At 49.7% G+C, this 24509-nt stretch overlaps 1 protein-coding gene across 3 annotated transcripts in view; it reads left to right on the plus strand.

Annotated features, from left to right (window-relative positions):
• The window catches only part of Nos1 (nitric oxide synthase 1), a 118059-nt gene that overhangs the window by 48635 nt on the left and 44915 nt on the right, over window positions 1-24509 (plus strand). For all 3 annotated transcript variants that reach the window (XM_029533810.1, XM_029533811.1, XM_021186811.2), the window contains exons 4-16: window positions 2948-3076; window positions 4622-4767; window positions 5606-5768; window positions 6659-6750; window positions 9298-9439; window positions 12715-12854; window positions 14389-14563; window positions 17240-17341; window positions 19323-19517; window positions 20033-20118; window positions 21947-22091; window positions 22992-23096; window positions 23587-23645. In XM_029533810.1, the coding sequence (XP_029389670.1) occupies window positions 2948-3076; window positions 4622-4767; window positions 5606-5768; window positions 6659-6750; window positions 9298-9439; window positions 12715-12854; window positions 14389-14563; window positions 17240-17341; window positions 19323-19517; window positions 20033-20118; window positions 21947-22091; window positions 22992-23096; window positions 23587-23645 (1679 nt within the window). The remainder of the gene's footprint in view (window positions 1-2947; window positions 3077-4621; window positions 4768-5605; window positions 5769-6658; window positions 6751-9297; window positions 9440-12714; window positions 12855-14388; window positions 14564-17239; window positions 17342-19322; window positions 19518-20032; window positions 20119-21946; window positions 22092-22991; window positions 23097-23586; window positions 23646-24509) is intronic.

The raw sequence follows: 24509 nt of genomic DNA on the forward strand, positions 1-24509 counted from the left end.
AAAAAAAAGTCTAGGCTCCTCTATTACTTGCCCCTGGCTTCCGGCAGCCCACTTACTCAAGCCAAGTCGCTTTACATGATTCTCGGTCCCAGCTAAATCAGGATCTGAGCAGAGCCCTTGGCTATACATTTAGGTCACTCCTCAGGTCACTCCACATTTCCAAGGATGTGTAAGACTTTGTGTGAGTCTGCTCAAGCTGAGCCCACGTGGTGCCACACAAGTGACAGCTTAGATGTCAGAAATTCACTGCCAGGGTACGGGAGGCTGAAGTCTGCCATCAGGCTGCCAGGGTGGCCTGGTTCTGGACAGGAAGCGTTTCTCAGCCTGTGGTCGCAACCCCTTTGGGAGTCAAACAACCCTTTCACAGGGGTGGCCTAAGACCGTCTGCGTATCAGACATTTACATTATGATTCATAACAGAGGCAAAATTACATTTGTAAAGTAATAACAAAATAATTTTATGGTTGGGGGGTCACCATGACATGAGGAACTGTATTAAAGGGTCGCAGCCTTAGGAAGCCTGAGAACCACTAGGTAAGGAGTCTTATTCTGGCTTGTAGAAAGGTCTTTCCTATTGTGTCTCTAATATGTGAGAGGTACCTAGGGCAGGGAGAAAGCGAGAAAGGGGGACAGAGAGACTAATCTCAGAAGGTTGCTAACTGGCAGATGAAGGCCCCACCCCGATGACCTTATTTAGCCTCTGTGATCTCCAAAAACTCCTGTCACCAGAGGATTAGGGTTCTGGCATGGAGACTTGGGGGGTATAACTCAGCTTATGACAGGTCCCCGAAGGCTTATTCCACACAAGCTGGGGAAGAGGCAGCTGAACAAGAGGAAGGCGGATGAGGAAGTCAGTTTCCTGTGTCTCTGAAGCCACATACACTGATTCACCCAGCTGTGTGTTGAAAATATCCAGGGGAAAAAAAAAAATACTGTGGATGGAGGCTGGGGAGGAGGCTCAGTGGTAAAGCCCTGGCCTAGTGTGGATAGGTCCCTGTCTATTTCCCCAAAACTGGTGTGTCCGTGTGCGTGTGTGTGTGTATGAGTGTGTGTATGTGTGTGTATGAGTGTGTATGTGTTGTGTATGTGTATGAATGTGTATGTGTATATGTGTTTATATGTACATATGTATGTGTATGTATGTGTGTGTGTACTAAGTATGCACAGACTTTTTCTCTTGTCGTATTCCCCTAAACTACATAACATTAGAACTATTTACCCAATATTTGTAAGAGGGGGTGCATGGGTTGTAGGCCAATAAGATGGCTTTTTTTTTTCTTAATTTGAGGGACTGAGAGACTATTATTCTGGTATCCATGGGGTTCTAGCACCCATCTCTAGAGATACAAGGAGACAACTGGATCATCTGAATCTTTATGTAGGTATGTATACGATATGAAGATGAAGACAGGAGTGTGGTGCACACCTGTGACCCCTGCACTCTGAAGGTGGAGGCAGGAAGATCAGATGTTCAGGGTCATCCTTGGCTACATAGTAAGTTCAAATCCCAAAACAAAAGATATGAGAATGGGCAGTTATACACAAGGCATGCAGGTGTGTACAGGGAGTGCAGGTGTAGACAGGGCATGCAAGTGTATATACACTCAAGCTCATGGAATCATTACACAAGTCCTGGTCCTGGTGACTCTTGCCTCTCACTCCAGTGCTTGGGAGGCAGATGAAGGAGCATAAAAGCTCCAGACCCACCTAGACTACTGGCTGCCGCAGTTCAGCCCCTGGAACCCAAGCTAAAAATAAACAAACTAGAAAGTCGGATACGGTGCTTGTAACTTGAACTTGCACCTTACACTTGGAGAAATAGAGATGGATGGATTCCCTGAGGTTCAAAATAAGGGGCATGGTGCTTGAGATGATGCCCAAGGTTGTCCTCTGACTCTACACACATGTGCGCTTGTGCACACACACACACACACACACACACACACACACACACTCACCTGCAGGTTGTGCTGGGTGCACACATACCCAGACCCCTGGTCCTTTGACCTTCACAAGCTCATTGTGACCACGGACCCTGGCGCTCACCTGAATCCTCCACATACCCTGCATCCCCAGCTCTCCTTTCTAGTCTCAGCCTACCTCACCTTAGTATCGATTCTTTCTCTCCTGTTTCAAAAGGTTAAGAACACGGCTGTGGCTGTGTCTCCAATGTCCGTTCACGGAGTGTGTTTGGCTGTGAGTTAGGAACTAAGATGGTGTGCCTGTGAGAGCTTGGGAGTTGAACCGCAGATATTGTCATGGTTTGAATATGCTTGGCTCAGCGAGTGGCACTGTTTGGCGGGGTGGTCCTATCGGAGTGGGCGTGGCCTTTGCTGGAGTGGGCGTGGTCTTTGCTGGAGTGGGTGTGGCCTTGTTGGAGTGGGTGTGTCACTGTGGGCATGGGCTTTAAGACCCTCATCCTAGCTTCCTGGAAGCCAGTCTTCTGCTAGCAGCCTTCAGATAAAGATGTAGAACTCTCAGACATGTATGAGTCACACAGGTCAGACCCACCTCCTCCCTACATTACCTGCAAACAACTGGGTTTCTACAGCTCTAAGGACCACATTCAAAGCCTGGTAGTTTCTGCTCCGTCGTTGATAAACTCAACAAACATCCACCAGGTCTCAATGTGGTATTCTGAATATTAGAATTTAAGTCTATTCTAGATAGTCTTGACTCTATGACAGACATTAAAGAGGTCACCTTTGATCCTCTGCCTCCTTGCCCCCGGATCTAATCTGTGACATTTTTCCACGCTGTGGAACATCTTTTTTCCCTATGGAAAAAGACAAAGCTGTTGGTCTCAGGGAACCTTGCACCTGTCACTTGGGCCCTTCTCTTTGGGAAGGCAGCAGGTGACCCAGAGAAAACTCTAGAAGAAGAAAAGTCTTCACATCTCCATTAAGACCCCACGGCCCTCATCTGACGCCTTCCTTCTCCTTCCCAGTCTCCGGCCTCGGGTAAACAGTCTCCTACGAAGAACGGCAGTCCTTCCAGGTGCCCTCGCTTCCTTAAGGTCAAGAACTGGGAGACAGATGTGGTCCTCACTGACACCCTGCACCTGAAGAGCACGCTGGTGAGTGTCATCGGGACTAACTCACCTCACAGGAGGCGGGGGGGGGGGCAGGGGGCGGCATCTGTGTTGGAGATCCTGTGTGTAGCAATGTGATTGTGATAAATGCTTCCTGTAGCCCACCCCCATGAGAGGCCAGAGTCCCCACCTACACTGTGACAGCCAGAGAGGGTCACAGCTGGTGTTGCCTCACACCTTCCTGGATGCACTACCAATGAGCTATGCCATCAGCTAAAGCCTCTCTAGGTGAGCAACTTGCACACAGCAGAATTGGAGGGTCCTTGAGCATTCTTTGCCTCTTCCAGTGTGATCATGGACGGGGCACTGAGCCAGCCCTTCCTACATTTCACACTGTGGACTCTTGTTCCATACCAGATTGTTAGTACTCAACATTCCCACCCTTCGCCTTCTGTTTTTGTTAAAATACGAGCCTCTTGAAGGAATTTTGTCTCTGTCAGCTAATGCATGTAACAAGCAGACACCAAGTATATGGGCCTCATATACTTGCAGTCACCCAAGATGACACCAAGTATATGGGTCTCATATACCTGCAGTCACCCAAGATGAGCTCAGGCCAGGCTGCTCCAGGATGCCCCTGGCAGAGAAGATTCTGTTCTGGGTGGCCTCTCCTCTTCCAGGAAGCAAGCTTAAGTCTGTCCCCAGGGCTGCAGAAGTATACAAGGTCTATTTTCTATTCACATACAAGACTTCTTGAGTCCTAGGCTTGCAGATGGCCCAGGGTCACTCTTCCTACATTCTATAGGTCCAGACCAACCTGTATATAAGGGGTGAGGGACAGGATGCATCTCAGGAGAGGTACTCAGGGCCAACCTCAAGTGTACAGTGAGCTGAAGGCCAGCCTGGGCTACATGTGATGCTGCCTTAAAACAAAAACTTGACGATAGATAGATAGATAGATAGATGATATGTAATAGAATTAATAGATGATAGATGGAAGATTAGTAGATAAACATATAGATAGATTATTGATAGATTGATAATAGATGATAGATAGGTGATAGGTAGATGATGGATGAGTGACATATGATAAATGATAGATACAGAGATAGATACAGAGATGCATAGATACATAGATGATTAATAGATATATAGATACATAGATGATAGATACATAGATGAGAAATAGATATATAGATAAATGATACATAGATAAATACATAGAGAGCTACATAGATGATAGATAGATAGATGATAAATAGATACATAGGTACATAGATAAATAGATACATAGATGATAAATAGATACATAGATAGATATATATAGATAGATGACAGATGATATACAGATGATAAATGATAGGTAGATAGGTAGAGTTGGATAGATGATTGATAATAGAGGCTACAGGTAGATATGGCAGAGGCAGATAAACACTAGGTTCTTGCACCGTGGCTGTGTGTCCCAGTGAGAAAGCTCTTTCCCTAACTGACTAGGGCAAACAACTTAAGCACCTAGGTTCTCAGTCATGACACCTGGCAAGCCTGGTGGGGAGAAGCCAGACGCTCACCCACATCCCTCTTGGCCTCCAGGAAACGGGGTGCACAGAGCACATCTGCATGGGCTCCATCATGCTGCCATCGCATCACATACGGAAGTCAGAAGATGTCCGCTCCAAGGACCAGCTCTTCCCTCTAGCCAAAGAATTTCTCGACCAATACTACTCCTCCATCAAGAGGCAAGTGCAGGGGGCTGGGCGGCTGCACCAGTGGGGGAAATGCTCCCCATGCACGTGTGATGATCTGAGGTCAGACTCCCAGTGCCCTTGTGAAAGCAGAGCATGTTGGGATGTGTCTGCAACTCCAGCGGTGGGGAGTAGAGACAAGCGGATCCCTGGGGCTCACTGACAACTCCCTGCCTCAAAAAGTAACATGGGGAGAATTAGAAGAAGACACTCACTGTTCCCCACCATAAAGGCTCCATCACCTGGTAGTAGCACAGAGCTCCGAACCTTTAATAAATGCTCAGACACATGTATACAAGCACACACACAGGTGTATACACACATATGCATGCATACTTACACACAAACTCACATACACATGTATACATACATAAACATGCACATGCAAACATGCACACACATATGCACATATGCATGCACACTTGCACACGTACCCACACACATGCACACATGTACACATATGTGCACGTACACATATGCACACACATGCACACATATGCATATAAAATCCACATACAACCACACACACATGTACACATACATACAATATGCACACATGCATACACACATATGTGTGCACACATACACACATGCACCCCCACACGCATGCACATACACATATACACACACATGCATACACACATGCACCTACACATATACACACACATGCATACACACTTGTACATACACCCCCACCAGTACACACATGCACATGCATGCATGCACACATACTCACTTGGGCACCTGCACACACACACACACACACACACACACACACAGAACACTTCCAGGCCATCACATGGCAGCCCCCCTCCTGTTCCTCCTTCCTTAGGTTTGGCTCCAAGGCCCACATGGACAGGCTGGAGGAGGTGAACAAGGAGATCGAGAGTACCAGCTCCTATCAGCTCAAGGATACGGAGCTCATCTACGGAGCCAAGCACGCCTGGCGGAACGCCTCTCGCTGTGTGGGCAGGATCCAGTGGTCCAAGCTGCAGGTAGGTGGTGACACTCAGCCATCTGGGAGACCCTCTGGGAGGGAACAAGCCAGGGGGCAGATGGAGCTTTGAACGCTGCTCTTTATTGACTAAAACTGCCACGCCTCTCAGTAGAATTCAGGCTGTCCTCTTCGCCGCAGACCCCACCGCTCCCTTTTCCTTGTGCCTGCCTGAAGGAGTTCACTTCTGTGTCCCTGGTCTGAGTCTGTGCTCGGGAGTAGCTTAATGTTACAAGTCGATTGGTTTGTAGGATCAGGCTTTCTGTTCCATGCACTGTGTTAGCATACGTGATACGTACTCATGGGCTTTGTCATGACAGTTTCAGTTATACGAAGTATTTTGATCATGTTCAGTCCCCTTCCCAACTGACCCTTTCTCCTTCAGCGTCCTATGTTTTATTTTTATGTTCTGTGAGCAGCTGACTTTGATTAGTGGCTGCTGGCATGAGGGGGGTGGGGTGGGGGGTGGGCTTAGTCATTGGAACATGATCACCTTTCCAGAGCTATGCCATCAGAGAGAGCGAGGAGCCATCAACTGCCAGTAGCTCCTCAGGACAGAGCGGGGTCTCGCAAGCCCCCACCTCTACCCTCTCTTCTAGATTATTCGATGGTTGCTTGTTTTTAAATGCCTGGTGGCCCTACAGAAAACATAACCAGCCCGGCTCACTCCTTCCGTTACATTTGCCCTCTACACATATCCATCATGACCATTTCCTCTGTTACCAGCATAAAAAAATAAAGGGCAATACAAAATGCAACCTAGACTTCAAGGATAGGGGGGCTGGCTGACCAAGACAGCAGTGGGCTCAGGGACCCCTGGAAAGGCACTGTGCCATGGGGCTGCCAGGGAGAAAGGAGGCAGCCCGCACTCCCATCATGCACTTTCCACAGGTGTTCGATGCCCGAGACTGCACCACAGCCCACGGCATGTTCAACTACATCTGTAACCATGTCAAGTACGCCACCAACAAAGGGAACCTCAGGTGAGGTGCCCTGCTGGGTGGAATGGAGTGGGGTGATATCGCTGCACCATAAGATCCTGGTCCTGGAGGTGCCTCAGCTGCCAGGGGGAAAGGCTGTCCCCTTCTGGGGAGGTGGCCCAGCTGGCTGAAATAGCCTGGCATTCTTCTTCCCTGCCCTTCCTCTGCTGGAACAGAAAAGAACAACAAAAACTGAGAGTCTGGCTGGACTCTAGTTCCCTGTCACCCGCAGAGAGGACAGGAAACTAGCTAGGATTCCTGGAAAGAAGAAACTCCCAATTTTGAGTAGAGCCAATGCTCACAGCATCCCACCCTGCTATGGCTGCCTCCCATTCTGCCCCCAGCACTGTGCCTTCCGGTTCTGCATCCCCCCCTCCTTCCCGCCCCACCTTGGACTCTTGTACCCATACAAAGAACGTAGCCTGCAGGGAGCCAGCTAAGGCAGGGGGTAACTTGGTCTGTGACTTCCACTCTGGCCTCAGCTGCTCCCTCACGGCTGAGTCCCCCTCCACAGCTGACTGCACTTGTCAATCCCGCTGGTGACATCTGTTCCCCACTGCTGAGAATCGAAGCGGTCCCAACTCAGAAACACCCGAGGCTATTTCCGGGATATTCCCATAGACCCCTACCCCCACCCCCATCCTGGGTTTCCCCTGAGCTCACACAGAAGGGACTTGTCTGCCTCAGGCATGGATTTCCTTTCTGCCTAAGCCATGAGTAGGAACAGAAGTCGTTTGTGTATGAGGAATTCATTTTAGGGCTCTCCTAAGTAGCCTCTCCCTGATAGAGTGTCAGAGAACTTTCCAGCAAGTGGCCACAGAGGAAGCTAGCTCACTTGATAAGGTGGTTGCCTCGCCAGCATGGAGGTCTGAGCTGGAACCCAGAACCCATGGTTTTAAAGAGTGCTTGCCATCTCCAGTGCTGGGAAGTGGAAGTGGGGATTCCTGAGGCTTGCTGTCCCTCCAGGATGGGTGAGAGACCTTGTCTCAAAGAGCAGGGTAGGCCTCTGGCTTCCATGTATGAGCACACAGCAGAGACAGACAGACAGACAGACAGGCAGACAGACACAGAAACAGGCAGACAGAGAGACAGAGACAGAAACAGAGAGACAGAGACAAAGAGACAGAGAGATAGAGACAAGCAGACAAAGACAGAGAGAGGCAGAGAGACAAAGACAGAAACAGACAGGCAGACAGACACAGAAACAGGCAGAGAGACAGAGACAGAAACAGAGAGACAGAGACAAAGAGACAGAGAGAGAGACAGAGAGATAGAGACAGGCAGACAAAGACAGAGAGAGGCAGAGAGACAGAGACAGAAACAGACAGGCAGGCAGACAGAAAGGCAGAGACAGACAGACAGGCAGGCAGGCAGACAGAGTCTTGCTCTTGCCTGTGACCACCCACAAATCCATCACACGAACCCCTTTGGCTCCCCCAACCCCTCCCTATGGAAGCGTCTGTCCCCTTTCAAAGTTGAAATCCACTTGTCAATGCCAAGCACCGATCCTAAACATATTCTAAGCCGTGGATGTCAGGCCTTACCAAGGCTAGGCCCTCAGGTTGCTTAGGGGCTGTTCTGGCGGTGGTGTCCCAAGGACACTATGAGCCGGCAAGTGGAGGGGTCACCTCGAATCCTGCTGCTGTGGGATGGGGAGCCTCAGGAGAGCTCATCGAAAACCTGAGCACTTAGGATTCTCTCTTAAGTTTGAAACCTCGGGTCTAAAAGCCACTCAGAAGACATTACTTCTGCCCAGGCGGCACCAGCCTTCAAACTGCCCGCAGGTGTCTGAGTCCCCCCCCCCCCCCCCGGGAAGCAGGCGAGGGAGGTGTGGTCATGCTTCCCACGCCCCTCCGTCTCTGTTCCTACACAGAAAGTGAGTTTCACACCCGACTCACGACATGTGGCTCTGCTGTTTACAAACAGGTTTCTTAAATGTAGGTGCGCCCCAACAGGCTCTGGCTGGTGGCCACCTGTAGACATAGCCGTGTGTCTTGGTGCCAGAGGGAAGGCAGCTGGCTTCTGGGTTTTGTGGTCTCCCACGTGCTACAGAGAGTTTTCACTAAGAGATGTAGAACATTCACGGGGAATGGTTCCATGAATTACTTCCAGCCCAGGGTCTAGCCTCATCCTCTTGGATCGGTGACATCCTGCCGCGCAGTAGCAAACGCTTAGAGAGAAAGACCTACAGGACGTGCTCAGAAGGTAGGGTCAGGTGAGCCCCAGCTAGGAAGCTGTTTGTGGGAATAGTGTGTGACAGCAGAGAGGAATTCCAAGTGAGGGATACAAGATAGCGTTCATATAGGGTACGTGTGCGTGCGCATGTGCGTCTGTGTACATGTGCGTGTGTGTGTGTGTGTGTGTGTGTGTGTGTGTATCACACACACCTTGCACAGACCAAGAGTTCTGTTGGAGGAGCTGCTAACGTGGCTCCTTCCTCTAGCTGGAGACCTGGACATCCGATCTCCAGCTTTGTCACTGTGTCCTTCCTCCAAGGGGCCAGTCCCCACCCTGGTGACTTCTTCCCGTTGTCCTCTCTCCTCTCCCAAGGTCGGCCATCACTATATTCCCTCAGAGGACTGACGGCAAGCATGACTTCCGCGTGTGGAACTCGCAGCTCATCCGCTATGCTGGCTACAAGCAGCCAGATGGCTCTACCTTGGGTGATCCAGCTAATGTGGAGTTCACGGAGGTGAGCCTGGATGCCCCAAGCCTATTCCTGCTGGACTCTCTGTGAACCCGTTTCCCCCTCCCCCAACCCCCACCCGCACCCCCCCCCGTGCTTTTCCAGTTTAACCTTTCTACCCTGAAGGGTCCAGCCAGCAAGGAACACAGGAGCCACTCCAGACCATGCTCTTGCCTGTGACCACCCACAAATCCATCACAGGAACCCCTTTGGTTCCCCCAACCCCTCCCTGTGGAAGCGTCTGTCTCCTTTCAGAGTTGAAATCCACTTGTCAATGCCAAGCACCGATCCTAAACTATTAAATGAATGAAGGAATGGCTAGGACCCCAAGGAAGGTCCCCCAGGCTCCCACCAATAGCAATGTTGTTCAGAGAAGTCACATACCAGGACCACCTTTCCTGGGCTGACCTATATGGCTCCTTCGTGTTCTGATCAATAGTTTGAGCTGGAGCCAGTTCAGTGACACATGCCTTTACTCCCACCACCTAGGAAGCAGCAGCAGAAAGAGGGATCTCTTAGAAGCAGGGGCAGTGTGTTGAGTTAGCCCGACTTGACTGTCAGTCTCAACTATCCCAGACATCACTATACCTAAATCCTGGGAACCAAAAGTTGACAAAGGCTACCAAGAGAACCAAGAGTGCCCATCCCCCCTCCCAGGGTCCCTCCCAAGCAGACGATGCACAGTTCGGGGAAGAGACACTTTCAAATGTACTCTGCCCCACTGGTACACCACTGGTACACCACAGCAGACAGACGCTAACGCCCGGGTCCCCATTTACGCATCCCACACACACACCCTGCTTTTCCCCTCTTCCTGGCGTGTCAACTTCATATGCATAAGGCTTTTCTCATTGAAATGTGATAATCCCGAGACTGGCTGTAACCAGGGCAACCGGGAGGCACACCTGTGCACTCGGAGTCCGGGCCAAGCTCCCCAGACTCCGTTCCACTTGGCAGAGCGCTAACTGCTAAGCATGTAGTTGGCTGACCTTGCCTCCTGCTTAGCTGAACATGACTGTGGACCGCAACTCTTTCTCCCCTATCTGTGTCCAGAACCTTCCATGGCCAGCATCCGTTCTCCTGGCTTCTGCTCACGCAGCACAAAGAAACACCCCCCCCCAAACCTGGCTACACAGTTATTTAGAGCCCTGGTACCATTGCCCTGATTGTGACCATGCATGCAAGTGGATGTAAGCTTGCTTCGCAACTCACCCCAACCAAGAGATCTCCAAGGTGACCACAAAACACAAACAAACGAACAAACAAACAAACAAACAAAGAAACCAAAAAGCAGAATAGTCTTTAAAAATTATTTATTTAATTTTATTATATAAGCATTAGTGTGAGGACGTCAGAGCCCCTGGAGCTGGAATTACAGTTGTGAGTTCCCACATGGGTGCTGAGAATTGAACCAGCTCCTCCAGAAGAGTAGGTAACGCTACTAACTTCTGTGATGCCTCTCCACCCATCCACCCCCATTATCATCTCAATGTTGAGCGTATTTTGAAATTAGAATAGTAGAGTACTTATAATGGGGTGGAGCAGATTAGCAAGCTGATAAATTCGGAAACTTACTGGATTAAATATGTCCAATTTTGCTATTAAATATCATATTTGAATGTGTTCACGCCAATAATTTTGTCCTCCCTCACGAGGCACGGTGGTGGTACGTGCCTGTTGTATACCCGAAACTCGGGAGACTGAGGTGGAAGGGCCGTGAGTGTGAAGCCAGCCTGAGCTTCATGAGACTCTGTCTCAAAGCAAAACTGAGGCTGAAGAGGCAGCTCAGTGGGTAAAGGGCTGGCTGCACAGAGATCCCAGCACCGGGTAAAGAGCTGAGCGTAGTGACACGTACCTGTCATGTCAGCACAGAGGAGCCGGAGACAGGAGGATGGATCGTATTCTAACCAGAGGCCGTGTCTCAGAAAATATGGTGGAGCCTAGCATGGTACCTTCAGGCCCAGCACCCTGGAGTTAGAGGCAGATGAACCTCTGGGGTTCTGAAGCCAGCCTGGTCTACACAGAGCCAGGATAGCCAGGGCTGCATAGTGAGACCCTCTGGGCTGGAGAGATGGTTCTGAGGTTAGGAACACTGATGGTTCTTCTATAGGACCTTGGTTCAATTCCCATGGCCCATATCACAACTGTCTATAATGCCAATTTAAGGCAATCTAACGCCCTCTTCTGGGCACCACAGGCTCCAGGGATGCACCTGGTGTGTAGACATATACCCAAGCAAAACATCCGCATACATCAACTAAATAATAGTAATAATAATAATAATGATTAATAATAATACAGGTATTTTATTAAAAGACCTTATCTCAAAATAATGTGGAAAGCCTACATGCATAAACACTTACACAATATACATACACCACAGAAAGAGAAGTAATAAAATGTATATAATTAATAAACCAATATTGATATTTAATGCACCTTATTATATTCCTTAAACATAATCTTAATATACCTAGTAAATGAGCAAGAGTTGTCTTATTTAACCTTAGTATCAAACTTCTGATTAAAATCCCAATCCATTATTAATTATTCATATGAGGTACATTGTTGGATTTAAAATTCACAGTTTAAAATGTGAGTGTTAGCTGAGCAGTGGTGGCGCAAGCCTTTAATCCCAGCACTTGAGAAGTAGGGGCAGGCAGATTTCTGAGTTCGAGGCCAGCCTGGTCTACAGAGTGAGTTCCAGGACAGCCAGGGCTACACAGAGAAACCCTGTCTAGAAAAACAAAACAAAAGAAAACAAAAAGTGAGTGCTAATGAAATGAGCCACACTTCCGAGTTGTTCTTTCTTAATGAAGCTTCCGAAACATTTCATCTCCTGCGTCTGTCTTCTGCATCTCACTGGGACAGCTGTGCGCGTGTTTTCTGCAGAGAGCCACGACACTGGAGATTTCCTTTTATCTCTTGTTACACTTAACAACACCACACATTAAAAGCTAGCCCGTGGAGGATGCCACAGTCCGTGAGACTCAGCCCTCAATCCCTTCGTGTGCACAGCTGGCACGGCACAGGAGACCCTTTCTGGATCAGGCTGACGTGTGTCCCCTGGAGAAGCTGCCCTGGTTCTATGCTGAGGTCAGACAGAGCTTGTCAAGGTGGCTCTTATTTTTTTGAAGCAGCACTCATAACTGAGATGCCTCAGAGGGCTTGCATGAAGACCTCCGTTTGCCCCCTCCCCCTCCCCCATGCCTGCCCGCTGTGTGCCGTGTTTTGGGGGGGGGGGGCAGGGGCGGAGATGTGACTGAGGTTTCTGTTTGCAGATCTGTATACAGCAGGGCTGGAAACCCCCAAGAGGCCGGTTCGATGTGCTGCCTCTCCTGCTCCAGGCCAATGGCAATGACCCTGAACTCTTCCAGATCCCCCCAGAGCTGGTGCTGGAAGTACCCATCAGGCATCCCAAGTAAGAGGGAGTGCTCTCGGGAGAGGGGGGTACCCCCCCCATTACCTCCTCTGTCCATCTTATGCTTCTCCCACCCCAGGTTCTCTATAGCTTCAACAGACAGCAAGAGGGCCCTGGGTCCCATCCTGGCTGTCAGCCTGGGATAAGAGGGTTCTTCTGAGCCAGCCAGGACCACCAGATGCATCTGTTGCTAAGCAACCCCATGACCTGCCCTCTGCCCAGCCCTTGGGAGGGGTCACAAGATGAGACATACCTACTGTCTCGCTATAGACACAGACATCCAATAGAGAGGAAGCTGCATACAATGTCTGTCCCTGGGTGAAGCAAGTTCAGACAGAATCTGGAGCCCAGAAGTAGCTAGGAGACCAAGGTCAGAGAAGCATGTGCACTCCCAGTGTGAAAGACAAGCTAGGCTAGTGAGGTGGCTCAGCTGGGAAATGAGCTTGCTGCCAAGCCTGACTTCATGAGTTCGATACCAGGGCCCACACAGTGGAAGGCCAGAGCTGACTCCTATAAACTGTCCTCTGGCACACACACACACACACACACACACACACACACACACACACACACACATATAAATGTAATTAGGAAATGAATGAAGGAACACCACCCTAAGGTGCTAGACCAGGGGCTAAACCCAGAGGGAGGTTGCTAAGAAACTTAAGTCATACACAAAATAGATCTTAAAAATCCAGTTAATTATTTTTAATCTGCGATGAGCTACATCTCAACTTCTTAAATAAACACAGGATTAGCTCAGACCTGACATGAGGGTCTGGCGAGTTAAGGAAGTCACACAGGAGGGACTATTTAAAGAGGGTTGTTTTTTTTTTTAAGTGCGGATTCTTTTCAAATACCTCGTACACAAATAGCAGTGCTGATCTTGTTGGCTCCATCGCTGGGGGGCCCCACCCAGAAGGTTGCCCCTGGGACTGGTACTCCACCTGCCTTACCTGAGTCTTCCCTGGACTGAGAACGCCTGTCTGAGGCACCTGATCCATTGCAACACAAGCAGATCCTTGGGTGCACTTGGCTTATCTGTGTCCACTTCTAGGCCTGTTCAAACAGCTTTGGGGTCCTCATTCTGTCCCTGCCTCTGTGGTTGGTGTCAAAGAGGAGAAGACCATAGACCAATAACTCCTAAAATAGTTCCAAGAAAGCACAGCAAAGGGGAAACATGAGGTCACCTGGACCCAATGGGATCCTGGGAAGGTTTCCCAGAGCGAGGAACATCTAGCTGGGGAGTGAGCATAGATTTAAAAATGAAGATGTGGGCCGGGTGTGGTGGCGCNTGAGTTCCAGGACAGCCAGGGCTATACAGAGAAACCCTGTCTCAAAAAAAAAACAAAAAAAACAAAAAACAAAAAAAATGAAGATGTGGGAAAGAGGAGATAATAGGGAGAAGGAACCATCAATACTCGGGGTTTGTGCGTGGTCCCAGTTGGTGTTGGGCCTGAAGCATTTCCATCCTGAAGATGCTGCTCAGGAGATACCGGCCGCATGCTGAGCAGGGCCATGTTGCTCTCTGCAGGTTTGACTGGTTTAAGGACCTGGGGCTCAAATGGTACGGCCTCCCTGCTGTGTCTAACATGCTGCTGGAGATCGGGGGCCTGGAGTTCAGCGCCTGTCCCTTTAGTGGCTGGTACATGGGCACGGAGATCGGCGTCCGTGATTACTGTGACAACTCGCGATACAACATCCTGGAGGTGAGGTCCCTCGATGGTCCCCAAATGTGGGAATAGAAGACAATGCTCTGCAGCTTTGGGGAGTTGGGAGATTGGATGTGTTGGGACAGAACTGCAGTCCTGGTAAATCTAGAAATGCCAGAAGCAGTTGTGTCTTTCCTAGCGAGGCCTGAAGCAGCAAATAGCACAACCGCCACCACAGAGAACACCGTGTGAGCACCTTGCACTCGAGCCTTCCCGTGACATCCACAGAACATTCTCGGGGGCCCCTTCCGATGTGAAAATCTGCAGATGGACAGAGAGATGACTCTGTAGGTCAAGTGCCTCCCACCCAAAGCTTGAGGACCTGAGTTTAATCGCCAGAGCTCACATTTTTACATGCCAGGCATGGTAGTGGTTACACATGATCTCAGGACAAGGGGGAGTAGAGACAGGTGAATCTCTGGGGCTCGCTGGCAGAAGCCTAGCCTACTTGGAAAGTTCCAGGCCAGTGTGAGAGCCTGCCTCAGTAAACAAGATGGACGGCCCCTGAAGAACTACAGACACCGGAGGCTACTCTCTGGTCTCTTCATGAACATGCATGCATGTGTGCTCAGACGCACATACATTTGTGCATGGAGACACCCATACATATTCAGAAACACACACCCCTCAGATACCCAAGCCCCATACTTAAAACTCTGTGGTGTTTACACTGAGCCTCCTGTATATTGGAACCCTCTGCAGCTGACATATGATTGGAGACACTGTATAGGTGCTATGCAAATGGCTGTAAGGCTACAGTTTAAGCAACAGTGGCCGGAGAAATGGCTTTGCATGCTGCGTACAGATGTATTTCTTTTGACTATTTTGGACCAGGGTGGTCCGATCAGGCCATTGAGGAGTGCTGGGTGTGAATCGCTGGTGGCAGAAGCCAGGCAGGGGGTGTGTGTGCTGGGGAAGATTGGGGTTCTTGGTGTATTGTGTTTGCTTGGTTTTGTTTTCCTGTTTGTGTCTACGATACTGGGGTTGGACCCCAGTCCCTGAGCCCATTAGGCCAGGTCTCTGCCACTGGGCTGTCTCCACAGCCCTACGTTATTTGGGGGAGTATTTTTGTTGTTGTTGTTGTTGTTATCTTGTATTTGTTAGCAAATGTCCTAATGGCACTTTGGAACTGTCCATCTTGTTTCCAAGGAGGTTACAGAGAACCCGAGGAGTCTGGATCACACAGTCTTTCAGTGAAGAATGAGATTAGAACTCAGAGACCGGCACTATGTTTAGGCTGTTGAACCTAAACAGTAACCTGTGCCTGTAATCCTGTGCTTGGAAGGTAGAATTAAGAGAACTAGGAAGTCAGGGCTGTCCTCTGCTACATGGCCAGTTCCAGGCCAGCCTGGGCTACATGAGACCCTGTTTCAAAAAAACATGAAAAATGAATATTCCCTGGTGTCCTGGGTCATCAGCCTTGCTGGGGTGACCTGGAGAGTTTCATGGTGGCAGGGCCCCAGTCCATAGGATTCTTACACTGTCAGTCTGGGGTGTGGTCAGAATATCAGAATTCCCAAGCTCTCCCTAGCAGGTGGACACCGGTATATGCAAGCTTCTGTCCAGAAAGTAAAACCACTTTCCAGTTCAAGTAGTTTCCTAATTCAATTGTCATCTGGAAGTTTTGCTTTTGGTTTTGTTTGTTTCCGTTTTTGTTTTGTGTTGTGTTGTGTTGTGTTTTTTTCAAGACAAGGTTTCTCTGTGTAGCCCTGGCTGTCCTGGAACTCAATCTGTAGNCCAGGCTGGCCTCGAACTCAGGAATCCGCCTGCCTCTGCCTCCCAAGTGCTGGGATTAAAGGCGTGCGCCACCACACCCAGCTTCAGTTTTGGTTTTTTTTTTCTCAAGTCAAAAGGGGCATTTTGTTTTCAACATTTTTTTACTCTTTTAATCAAAGTAATGCCTCACTGTGCCCAGCTCTATGAACCTTCCCCATTTCAGAAATTTACCAGGGGCATGAGACACATTTACATAAAGCAGGACGTGTTCGCTTCCTGTGGAGGTGTCCCTGACTCCGATCCAAGCTAAACTGAAAGCCTTCGCCTCGGACAGTGAATTAATAAGTCTTAGCTCTCCGCTCTCCAGGGCGTCTCATGACTTAAATGAGAGACTCTGTCACCCCGGCCCTTCAATTCCAGAGGCTGGACGGGCTGTCAGCCGGGCTGAGGAGCAATTTAGCCAAATTGAGCGATGGTAGCATCGGAACGCTGTAATGAGACCTGGGCTCTCACCAGTGACTAGCCTTGACAAAGGGAGGGAAAAGCACAACGTTAATTAAGGAATTTGCCTCTGGGCCTCTGCCACTGTGACCTGGCTACTCATTTCTATTATGTCAAGTATTAATGCCAGGGCATATTTCTCTCCAGTTATTTTTGCTAGAGTGTCGTCGGCTTAGAAAGCGGCCAGTGCCGGAGTCTCCAGGTCTCAAGTATTAGGCATTAGCACATACGGTCTCCTGCGCTGATTGGCACATGAGTTTAGTGGCTTAAGGGCCAGCCGTGAATCTTTAGCTACCAACTGGGTTGTCCATAGGAAATCTTCAGAGCCCGTGAGCAAGTCGGTCAGCCCATGAGTGGTTAACTTGATAATTAAGACCGCAAAACAGCGCCCGCTGTCTCGGGTCTGAAGTCCAGACTTAGCCAGCCTGTGATTCGATGCTTGCTTTGCCCTTCCAGGAAGTAGCCAAGAAGATGGATCTGGACATGAGGAAAACATCATCCCTGTGGAAGGACCAAGCCCTGGTGGAGATTAACATTGCTGTCCTATACAGCTTCCAGGTACCCCAGGGCTCAGCACCAAACTCAAGCCTCAAAGGAGAAAGAACCTTCCAGAGTAATGGTTCTCAACCTGTGGGTTAAACACTCTTTCACAGGTGTGGCCTGAGACCAGCAGAAAGCACAGATATTTACACTACGGTGTATAACAGTAGCAAATTTACAGTTATGAAGGAGCAATGAAAATAATTTTACAGGTGGGGGGGTGGTCATACAGTGAGGAACTGTATGATCAAAGGGTCACAGCATTGGGAAGTTAAAGAACCACTGCTCTAGAGACCCCAAACAGAGGGCCTAGCAAAGTCCACCTTTGGGGGCTAGAGAGCTGGCTCAGTCCGTGAAGGGCTGGCTTTACAAGCATGGGGTCCTATATTCAATCCCCAGAGTCCACACCGAGAGCCAGGTAGAGGGGATGAATGCTTGTAACCCCAATGAGACAGGAGGCGGAGATTCCTGGGTCCTCTCTGGTTATCCACCCTGGCCCACCTTAGTGAGGTTCCCAGCTAATGAGAGATGCTATCTCAAACGGGCGTCTGAGGAATGACGCCCAAAGTTCCCCTTTGGACCTCAGCATGCACATATATGTACATGCACCTTCCTACAGATACACACTTGAATACATAAACACCAAAAATAATCACCTTCAGGGGGCTCCCATATGTCACATGACCTACTTCTGGCCCATAGGCCTTCCTGTCACGGCCTGGGCAGGGTGGACATTTGATGTAGAGAGGAAGGACTGAATTTGATGACCGAGTCTCCGTGCTTTTCCATCTCTTGGAGACTCAGACTTACCCATCTTGACCCTCAGCCATAGAGCTCCCTGCCCCTCTGTCAGGAGTTATAGTAAGATAGGTGGGAAATAGACCCAAACCACGCTGCTCTTCAGCACAAGGTGGTGGGCACTGTCGTTATGCCAAGTGAACAGACCCTTTGGACTCTTGACATTAACCTTGCCCTGGTAGACAGAAGATAGGCATGTTCGTTCAGACCTTGGGTGGACGTGAATAGAGCAGGCACCTCACAGAACATCAGGGTGCAGAGATCCATGCAGGAGGCGGGGCAAGAGGCAACCTCCCATGCAGGGTTAAGGAGCTATAGAAATGATCAGAACTTGGCCCCGGATGCAGAAACTCAGGACATGGGAGAGGTGAAGGAAGGGAAGGGAAGGCACAGAGCAATGTCTCTTAGACGGTCTGTGAATCCATGCCCACCAGCCCCCAGCCTGTGCTAGACTCCGCCCACCTCCATGCAGCCTCTCTTAGGGTTTTACTGCTGTGAACAGACACCCTGGCCAAGGCAACTCTTAGAAGGACAACATTTAATTGGGGACTGGCTTACGGGTTCAGAGGTTTAGTCCATTATCATCATGGTGGGAAGCGTGGCAGCGTCCAGGCAGGCATGGTGCAGGAGGAGCTGAGAATTCAATGTCTTCATCAGAAGGCTGGTAGCAGAAGATTGGCTTCCAGGCAGCTAGGGTGAGGGTCTTAAAGGCCACACCCACTCCAAGGCCACACCCACTCCAACAAGGCCACACCTACTCCAACAAGGCCACACCTCCCAATAGTGCCACTCCCTGGGCCAGTCATCTTCAAACCACCACACTGCCTCACTCATTTAATCTCTAATAGGCTCAAATTCACGCCTTAAAACTGTCTACACTGAGAGAGTTTTATTTCACCACTATAAATCGTTACAGAAGGCAGATAAAGCAGGGGGCAGATAAATACACAGACATATGAGAAACCAAAACCCTGAGAGTCTAGCTCCCACCTGAGGCTTTGCTCCCCTGACTAAAGAGATGGTGGATAAAGGAGTTCTTGGAGATGGACTTGAACCAAGCAGAACCTTTCTCCTCCTGTGCAATTAGACTTAAAGAACATAGAGTCATAAAGGGCTGCCCTTGGGCAGACTCTGTAGGGAAGGTACCCAAACATCCCACCTTCTCATCCTTCCTGACTCCGTGTCCCCTCTCCTCCTGCAGAGTGACAAGGTGACCATTGTGGACCACCACTCTGCCACCGAGTCCTTCATCAAGCACATGGAGAATGAGTACCGCTGCAGAGGGGGCTGCCCTGCCGACTGGGTGTGGATTGTGCCCCCCATGTCGGGCAGCATCACCCCTGTCTTCCACCAGGAGATGCTCAACTACCGGCTCACCCCGTCCTTTGAGTACCAGGTCCTGCCCCCGCCCTGCTCCAGGCTCCCCTCTACCCTGAGACCCACCGTGCATGGGCCAAATTTTCCCAACTCCCGAGGGCCATCTCCAAACAGGTCAGTGCTGTAGACGTGGGTGTGCCCCGTAGCCTGAGAGACTTAGAGTGACAGGAAGTAGGTATTCAGGAAGAGGAAGTGCAGATCCAGGAAGAGTTTGAGCTGGACATGGTGACATACACCTACAATCCCAGGACTCAGGAAAGTTGATACAGAAGGATGAGAAATCTGCAGCCAGCCTGGGCTGTGTATCCAGACCCCCTATTTCAAACATGGAGTGGAAGGGAACAGGGCTGAGTGGGAAGGACTGGTAGAAGACTGCAGGAAGATATAGCCATCACCTTGTACATGTGTGGCCATCCTGGGCTCAATCCCCACCTTGTGGGACTGAGGTTGGACAGCCCCAGGGAACTCTGGTCATCTCTCGGTGGGACTGAATTCCCCCAGGGTTTTGACTGGTATCATCGCTTCTCTTCCCAGCCTGATCCATGGAACACCCACGTGTGGAAGGGCACCAACGGGACCCCCACGAAGCGGCGAGCCATTGGCTTCAAGAAATTGGCAGAGTGAGTACCCCTGCACTGGGGGATGGAGGGATCTATTTGCCCACAAGCTGGGAGTATCTGGAGCTAGGCGGGTGCTGTACCCTCTGCCAACTCAGTGATGGGTACGTCCATCCCACTCCACCATCACACAGGCGCACACACACACACACATACACACACACACACAGAAGGTATTGAGTTAGGGAAGACCAGGTTGAACTACATAACCCCTTTTTATAATAATAATAATAATAATAATAATAATAATAATAATAATAATAATAATGATGATGATGATGTTTTACTGAGCCAAATGGAAGATCAAGAAGCTATGGACCAAGGCCCCTGAGGAGTCACTTTCAATCCAGAGTCAAGCTGACATATATGGTGTATGCCACAAAGATGACATAACGGGGTAACCAACCTTCTGTCCCAAGAAACGAAACCCCACCCATCCACTTAGCGGGAACCTTTGTTTGGCAGAAGATGTTGACCCAAACTAAGCTAGCTTGTCTTCTGCCCCCAGATCCTAGAACCCTCATGTGTAGCATCCAAGTGTGCAGCCGGTACCAGCTATGTACTAGGGTCCCCAAAGGCAAGACTCTGGTCCACCCTGCAGTACCTGATCTAGTGGACTCGGACCTAGTAGATGATCCTGTTCTCTCTCCCTCCATCCCTACTTCCCTCCATCCTTCTCTCTTCCCTCCATCTCTGCAACTTCCTAACATTAAGAGCTCACCAGCAGCCTCTTTTCCTTGCCTCAGTACCCTAAACAGTCAGATTTGGTTACAGTTTTCATCCTGCAGGCTCCTGCAGAGAAAGGCAGTTGGGAGAAACAATGTTACTAAGTTCAGGGTGGAGACCTTGTGAGTTAATTATACAGGCTCTCTGGGCTCCCAGCCTTCCTGGAGAGCCTTCTAGGCACCTTTCATTTCTTTCTCCCCCTCCCCCTGAGCTCAAAGCCTCCCTATAGTGTGGGTGGTTTCCCTACTTGCATAAAATGATGAACTTAACTGCCAATAAGTCCCAGGTGGGAGATATCTAGTAATCTGTTTTCTAGATTTCTAGTGAGGGTAGGAATGGAAGTTCAGATGCAGCTAAATCTGTGGTGGACTGCCACTCAAGCCTCTCTCTCCCCCCCCTCCCTCTTCCCTGCCCCTCCCCAGCAGCACAGCCCTAGCTCAGAGTTCTCCAACTTGGTGTGAAGCTCCTCCCAGTTTAGGCACAGCGTCTTTAAAAATTCACAATTTCTTTTGATAGCTATTTGATGTCTCTCTAGATGGTGCCCACTGGGTACCAAACTCCATGCAGAACCTTGGCTGAATGTTTATTTGTAAATAAAGCAATCTGGTTCTTCTTTGGGTGGGTGTTATAAACCACTGAAATTCCCACCAGTAAAATGACTCAGAGGGTAAAGGCGTTGCTGCCAAGCCTGAGGACCTGAGTCTAAATCCCAAAATCCACATGGTAGAAAGAGAGAACCAATACGGGCAGACTGACCTCTGACATTCATGCCTGGGCTGAGGCAGGACACAAGCACAAGGCTACTTGTGCACAATAAATGAATACGGGCCATAAATTCCTTTCTCAAAAATCTCTCAAGACCCTCTAGTTCATGGCCTGGGCATTATTGGTGACATTATAAGGCTCTCAGGACTGGATACAACCCCCCAACAACATCCAGATTGCCAACCTTGGACCTCAGAACTTGTTGCATTGGGGAACTAATGTAGAAGTCAATACGGGTCTCTGAACTCTGGGGTGTGATGTGTCTCTAGGGGTCCCTACGTCTCAGCATCTCCTGTCCCTTCTCTGTCCCCCATTCTTCTCTCCATCGGCTCCCTTGCAGGGCCGTCAAGTTCTCAGCCAAGCTGATGGGGCAGGCCATGGCCAAGAGGGTCAAAGCGACCATTCTCTATGCCACCGAGACAGGCAAATCCCAAGCCTATGCCAAGACCCTGTGCGAGATCTTCAAGCATGCCTTCGATGCCAAGGTGAGCGAGTACCATCAGCTCCCTGGACCCTGATGGAAAATAAATAATTCACATACTTGCATACAAGAGTCCAGACCAAGTGAAACCCCTATCTCTAGAGCAAAATGTTACCAGACAAATGAGAAGGCATCCCGATGGGATCAGTGTGAAAGACCTAGGTCCATGGGACATATCAGGCAGGGCTTTTCAGAGCTGTTAGCTATCAACCTTTATCTATGAACATTATAATTTGGGAAATGACTAGCTATACGTATTTCCCAAATTCATATCTGACCAAAAATCTCTTGTTCTCATGGGACACTGGGGTTCCTTAGAACATACTTTGAGAAATACACAAGTAATGCTAAGACACAGCTATCAGTCTCTCCTATGGTAGGCACCTCAGCCTCGGAGGGCTCAGGTCCTTTGGGGCACTGGAGGCAGGCTTAGAGAAGACTGGGCAAGCCTGGTCAGGTACCATGGTCAGGACTCCACTCTCATGAAAGATCCAGTGCCCTAGGATTGGGCACATGGCTCAGCCAGTAAAGCGCTTGCCACCCAAGCACGAGAATTGGAGTTTGGATGGCCGGCTCCCACATGCAAGTGTGTGGTGGCCTGCCTCTAGTCCTAGCACCTGGGAGGTAAGATCTAGTCTCCTAGCAACCGCTTCATTGGACCAGGACCCAAGATCCCCATAATCCTTCAGTACACAATGGCCACAGCAAGATTTCATGCCAGCGAAAGGCGTTAGCATTACCTGTGTGAGCCCACGAAATAGTAAACATCTAGAACATTGGGCCCTGTGCAAGGAGGCAACTCAGAGCTGCTCCCTTCTTCCTCCCCACACCCTCATCCCCTGTCACTAAATCTCTCCCTGTCACTGCTCACCCCTTCTCCCCTCCCCTGTCCCTGCCCACCTAGGCTATGTCCATGGAGGAGTATGACATCGTTCACCTGGAGCATGAAGCCCTGGTCTTAGTGGTCACCAGCACCTTTGGCAATGGAGACCCCCCTGAGAATGGGGAGGTAAGCAGATGACCCTGTCCCAGCATTAGGGTTCCATCCCCCAGAGAAAAATAGCCACAGCTGGGACCCCCTTCCCCACTCAGAAGTAAGCCCTCCCCGATCCCCAAAGCTAAGACTTTCGTTTGATCCAACTTGGGCAAGTGGGACAATGCCATGTTTTGTTTTGTTTTTTTCCTATCAGTGTCCCTTGGATAAACGGTCCCCTCAGTGAGCTGTGTGTTTAAGGCACCCCAGTTCTGAGCTCAGAGCAATACTTTCATACAATAAAGACTGCAACAGTTAGCTGTGTGTTGGGGTGGAGAGTTCACACCTGCTCTTTAAATGGCCACCCCACCCCCACACTTGGGTTGAACCTGCAGCTGGGGCAGTGCTGCCCACCTCGACTCCTGATATATCTATCCATCAGGCATCGGGCTCCTCTTTTACCAGTTACGGCCCCAGACCTCGTGCCTGCCCTCTAATACATTCTTCCCATTGTTTTGACTTCTAGAAATTCGGCTGTGCTTTGATGGAGATGAGACACCCCAACTCTGTGCAGGAGGAGAGGAAGTAAGTGTCCCCCAACTCCCCGATGTCATAGGATGCCCTTGGGAACCCTTGGCCAGTATGTCTTGACACCTAGGATTCATGTGAAGGCCAGGCCGTGGTTGCCAGTCTTTGGAGATGGATTTTTAGCCGCTGGTCTGGGCTTCGCCGTGGCTGACGTTCTGGTCTCTGACTGAGATCACGCGTCCCCTCTGTGCCTCTGATTCCTTAGTGATCAAGCAGGGATGCTCCTGTTTACTCGGACTCTTTGACTGCTGAGAACCAAACCAGAAAAACATAAAATGAAATGGGAGAGTCTTAGAAAAGCTTAGGTCCACCGTACCCTCCTCTGCCTTTGAAACCCACACTAGACATCAGTGGGAGTGACTCTGTCCTTAGAACCACCCATCTGGTGCTCCTTGTGGTTGTGCAACCAAGGTCAATTTCAAACGGTAAATGAGATACCTTCTAAGGTGGACGCCTGTGTTTCACACATAGTCTTAAAGGAATCATATCTCACATTCCAAAAGCATTTTAAGGAGCTGGCATGATGGCTTAGTAGATGGGGGATGGGGGTGCTTGCCACCAACCTTGGTAGCTAAGTTTGACCCCCAGGACCCATGTGGCAGAAGGGTACAACTGATTTCCCCCTCAAAGCATTTTACAAGACAGACACATCTGTGGTCCAGCCCATCTTTGGAAACCTCCAGAACCATCTATGAGGTGGGGAACACCCCTTGAGGAAGCCAACACGGTTTTTTCCGAAGAGCAAATCCTGTGACTTAAGAATGTGTGTGCAGTGCCATAGTTGACTGCAGTTAAAGATTTACAGAGAAAAATGTCTCTGGGTTGCCTCCTGAGCACACAAGATCAAACCCAGGTTCTGGG

This window comes from Mus pahari, chromosome 23, assembly GCF_900095145.1.
Source record: "Mus pahari chromosome 23, PAHARI_EIJ_v1.1, whole genome shotgun sequence".
Taxonomy (NCBI): Eukaryota; Metazoa; Chordata; class Mammalia; order Rodentia; family Muridae; genus Mus; species Mus pahari.